General features: G+C 49.6%; 1 protein-coding gene across 1 annotated transcript in view; it reads left to right on the top strand.

The window, feature by feature from the left end:
* Positions 1-2,249: 2,249 nt before the first annotated feature.
* PGK1 (phosphoglycerate kinase 1) overlaps positions 2,250-4,517 on the top strand; it is a 22,361-nt gene continuing 20,093 nt past the window's right edge. The window contains exon 1 of the mRNA XM_032387921.1: positions 2,250-2,436. Within this exon, the coding sequence (XP_032243812.1) occupies positions 2,372-2,436 (65 nt within the window). The 5' untranslated portion in view covers positions 2,250-2,371. The remainder of the gene's footprint in view (positions 2,437-4,517) is intronic.

Here is a 4,517-nt window from a genome sequence, read left to right as displayed (position 1 = left end):
CTTTCTCTTCTTGACTTACTTCACTTAGCATAATCCCCTCCAGTTCCCTCCATGTCGATGCAAATGGTGGGTATTCATCCTTTCCAATGGCTGAATAATATTCCATTGTATATATGAACCACATCTTCTTGATCCATTCATCTGTTGAAGGGCATCTTGGCTCCTTCCACAGTTTGGCTATTGTGGACATTGCTGCTATGAACATTGGGGTGCAGGTCCCCCTTCTTTTCACTACCTCTGTATCTTTGGGGTAAATACCTAGTAGTGCAATTGCTGGGTCGTAGGGTAGCTCTATTCACTCATATGTGGAACATAAGGAATAGCACGGAGGACCATAGGGGAAGGGAGGGAAATCTGAAGGGGGAGAAATCAGAGAGGGAGACGAACCGTGAGAGACCCCGGGAAGCAAACTGAGGGTTTCAGAGGGGACAGGGTAACAGGGTGATGGGTATTAAGGAGGGTACGTGTTGTGATGAGCACTGGGTGTTATACGTCACTAATGAATCATTGAACGCTACATCAAAAACTATTGATGTACTATACAGTGGCTAACTGAACATAATAAAAAAACCAAAAATAAATAAAGTCTTTTCAGCCTATTAAAAAAAAAAGGAATGTATGTCAAAGTCAATCTTTACTATTGAATCAGCACTGGGAGTAAACATTGATTTACTGTCCTGGATATGATTAGGTTTATCTCTTGGCCTGATAGTAGCTGTTTGTTCTTCTGTTCTTTCACAAGATGGCCAGGGGCCTAAAATGACTTTTCTTATGACAAGAAAGCTATTGAGAGAAGGAAACTGAAGGACTCCATAAAAATCTGCTTTTGTTCCTTCTGCTTTATTCTTGCTGGCCCTGTACCTCCACCCCACTTTACACATGCCTTGTAATGCAAATAGAGATGTCCTCCTTGTAAGAGACAAGGAGTTAATGATTTCTCTAGAATAGATAACATCTGAAGAAGGACCAGGTGAGAGTGAAAGGAAGAAGCTATCATATGCATATTACGGACCACTGGAGCTAGACATCTTGATGCTAAGGCCCCCTGGCTCTAAGGAATAACACCTGGTCTTTGTTCTAACCCATTCCTGGATGCCTGAGGGGACACATACACCAGGCAGTCACCGTCAATAAAAACCCACAGGCCCCAAACAAAGACATGACATGCTTCTTTCCTTTTCAAGTCTTCCGGATGTTTCGTCTGTATCTGCTCTCTCTGTTCGATAAACTCTGCTTTCACTTCCTGCTGCCTCGAGTTTGATTTCTATCCTGAGCAAAGCCAGGGACCTTCTTGGTTGGTCTTGCGAGACTCCCTCTGGGTCCTAGGACTGGTCTGTAGGCATCCCTATATCTGGTCTTTCTTTTCCCGGGGACCCCTAACTCTGCTTACAATTCCAGCCAACTCTGCAAACATGTGGGGGCATGGAGTACCCATTTCCTGGCAATGGTGTCTGTATTACAGTATAATTATATGTATCGACTCTACATCTGGCCTACCTAGGTTTGAATCCACCACTTACAAGATATGAATCCCTACGCAACCCACTAAACCTCTTTCTGCATCATTTACTTCATCTGTAAAATGAGGAAGGCAATACCTACTTCCGCGGTTTGTGACCATTATTAGTTAATATACGAAAAATGCTATTTGTTTGCCATTAGCATTAATTGTGTCAAAACCAGAACAATTACATCGCACTTTTATTATTAAAAAGGGGGCGCTGGGGGGACCTGGGCCTTTCCCGAATTCTGAGAGGTCTCAGTTATCAAGGCCAATTAGCAGCCTTACTTAGAATTCCATTTTGGGGAGCCAGGAAACCCGATTAGCTTTCCGAAGGGAAGTGTCATTTGCATCTATCCCGGGAGGGCTGCCAAGAATTCCCTGGGGTGGGGAGCGCCGCTCTTCCTCTGGCCGCAGGGGGGTTGCCCCGCGCTGCAGCGGCTCGCGGCCGCCGCGCGGCACCGGGGCGGAGGCCTGGGGCCTCTCCCTCGCCCTCGTCCGCCCGGAGGCGCCACCCAGTTCCCTTCCCCTCCCCCTGCCCACTCCGCGGCCCCGCCTCCTCCCCCCACCCTCAAGTCACAAAGGTCTACGGCGGCTCGCTGCGTGCCGGACGTGACAAATGAAAACCGCACGTCCCACCAGTGGCCTCGCAGACAGACAGCGCCTCGAAGCAATGGCAGGGTGCTATCGCCCTTCGGCCGCGGCCAATAAGCGGCTGCTGGGCGCCGCGCGCCGGGGAAGGGGCGGGGTGGTAGGCGGGGCCGTGTGGCCGGAGCGGCTGTCGGCATTCCGCACGCGACTGGAGCGCACGTCGGCTGCGTTCTTCTCTGCTGTTTCAGCTCTCTGCCTCGCGGCCCTTGTATTGCCAAGATGTCGCTTTCTAACAAGCTGACTCTGGACAAGCTGGACGTGAAGGGGAAGCGGGTCGTCATGAGGTAATTCTACACATCTGCTCGTGCTCCTTCTCAAGGGCTTGGCCACAGCCTCTTCGGCCGGAGCCAGCTTGCTTCCTCCCCTGCCCAGAGTTGCTTTTAGTCCGGCTCCGCCCCGTGGGTTCTAGGCCTGCAGAGTGAGGCTTCCCACCACTGTGGCCGAGGCTTTGCCCCAGTTTTACGGTTTCTGACCTCGCTGGCCTCAGCCCAGAAAGGGAGCCGTTTTTGCCCTTTGGAGGTGGATCCACCGAGGACGGGCTCAAATCCGGGACCCCCTTTGCCCTCTTCCTGTTCCTGGAATGCAGTTCCGTCGCCTCCAGCTCCCAGCAGGCGGGATGGGACCTAATGCTTAGCCTGCAAATCCCTAGGCCCCAAAGAAGGGACCTTGAAAGGTCATTTGGTTAGTTTCTCTTCCCCCACCGCCCTAGATCATCCCAGATAAATGAGAAAAGGCACAGATTTCAAAGGTCCCTGCACAAAAGGGAAATTTTCCCAGAAGATGTTAATTTAGATGTCCAGGAGTAGAACCCCTAAAACATTGGGGATGGGAGGGTGAGGAGGGGTGGGGCACACTGAAGGAGGCCTTGCAGAGCTTATGTAACAGGCCTCTGCGCGACACCGTTGGACTACAGGCCATGGGGTTTACATCAGGATTGTGATACGTGCTGGGTAATGGTAGAGCAGGGTGTAGGTGCTCATTCTTGCCGTTCTCCAGCCTCACCTCACAGATGCAAGAGAAGCAGGATGTTGGACGTGAGGATGGCTACCCATGCACTTTGGGGTCTTCTACTCTGCACATGTGGATCCCTGGTCACTTACCCACGTGGCTTTTCCCTTACATGCCAAAATTAGTAGTATGGTGTATGGAGCTTTTACATTTATCCTTTTGGTAACGTGTGGTGTATTTGCAAGCCAGGAGCAAAGTGCAGGACAGTTAGGTATGTAACTGATGGATTAACTGTTGCTATACCTTGATAGGTTCCAAGGGTGGTGCATTTTCCGGGTCACAGGGCTTGCATTGATAGCCTTGTGCAGTCCTGTCCTTTTTGGGAAGTGGTTGATTGATGGGCAGGCTTGTGAATGGTGTGATCCAGCCCCTTTCCCAGTTTGGGCTGGTTCAAGTGAGGGCATCTTTTGGATATTAACAGACATACAAGGCCGTAGGGAATCTCCCTTCATAACTACGCTTAAACATAGGAGGGCACTCCGAATTTCAGAACTCTGGGCACCGTAAAAGTTAATGCAGCTCTACCCTTTTCTCTAATTTCATCATGGGCACTGTTAGTTTGCACGTGGCCTTCTCTGCCTTGTCGTGGAAATAGAACTCAGTAGCTTATGGCCATGAGAAACACTTGGTGTCCACATTTTCCCAAACGACCTAGGCATTTGCAGTCTGGACAAAGTAGGAATCAAAGCCATCCTAGTATTAGAAAAGGGCCCTTTCTACCCCTCAGGTGATCTTAAGAGAGGGGTGGATTATATGATAAACAGGCCAGGTAGACATTGGCATGTAACTAGATTTTAGGTTTTTTAATTATTTCCTCCCATCTTTACTGGGCTCAAGGCTGACCTTTCCAGATAGGTAACACCAGCTCAAAGCCCAGGGGTGGGGCATCACGCTGGTCACCTTCCTGCAGTTGCAGTCTTGATTTATCTTCTCCTCGTGGAAACTGGTTTGAGGAATTAACTGGGCTGGCTGGGAGTGGGACTTGAGGAAGTGCTTATCTTTTCTCCTTCTGGACTTAAACATGAAATAACTTGCTGTCCAAGGGCTCAAAGTTTCATTTAACACAGATTAACCTTGAGCCTTGAAATGATTGGCCAGTCCTGTTTTGCTGATGGAAAATTACCTGTCCAAGGTCACTGAACTAGCAAATTGGTGGCAGAGCTAGGACTAGAATTTGGGTCTTTGGCTGCCAACCAGATCCTCTAAATACTCAACACTGTAAACAAGGACGGGCTAAAAAAGACTTTTTGTCTACTGAAGGTTGCAATCAATATCCCCCCCCTCTCTACCAAGCAAGCCGAATTTATCCAGCTTAGTGGACGGGGGGGGGGGGGGGGGGGGGGTGGTTTGTGATCAA

The sequence above is a fragment of the Phoca vitulina genome, unplaced genomic scaffold, assembly GCF_004348235.1.
Source record: "Phoca vitulina isolate PV1807 unplaced genomic scaffold, GSC_HSeal_1.0 scaffold51, whole genome shotgun sequence".
Taxonomy (NCBI): domain Eukaryota; kingdom Metazoa; phylum Chordata; class Mammalia; order Carnivora; family Phocidae; genus Phoca; species Phoca vitulina.
The sequence above is the reverse complement of the archived record's forward strand: the minus strand, read 5'-3'. Positions and strand labels throughout refer to the sequence as shown.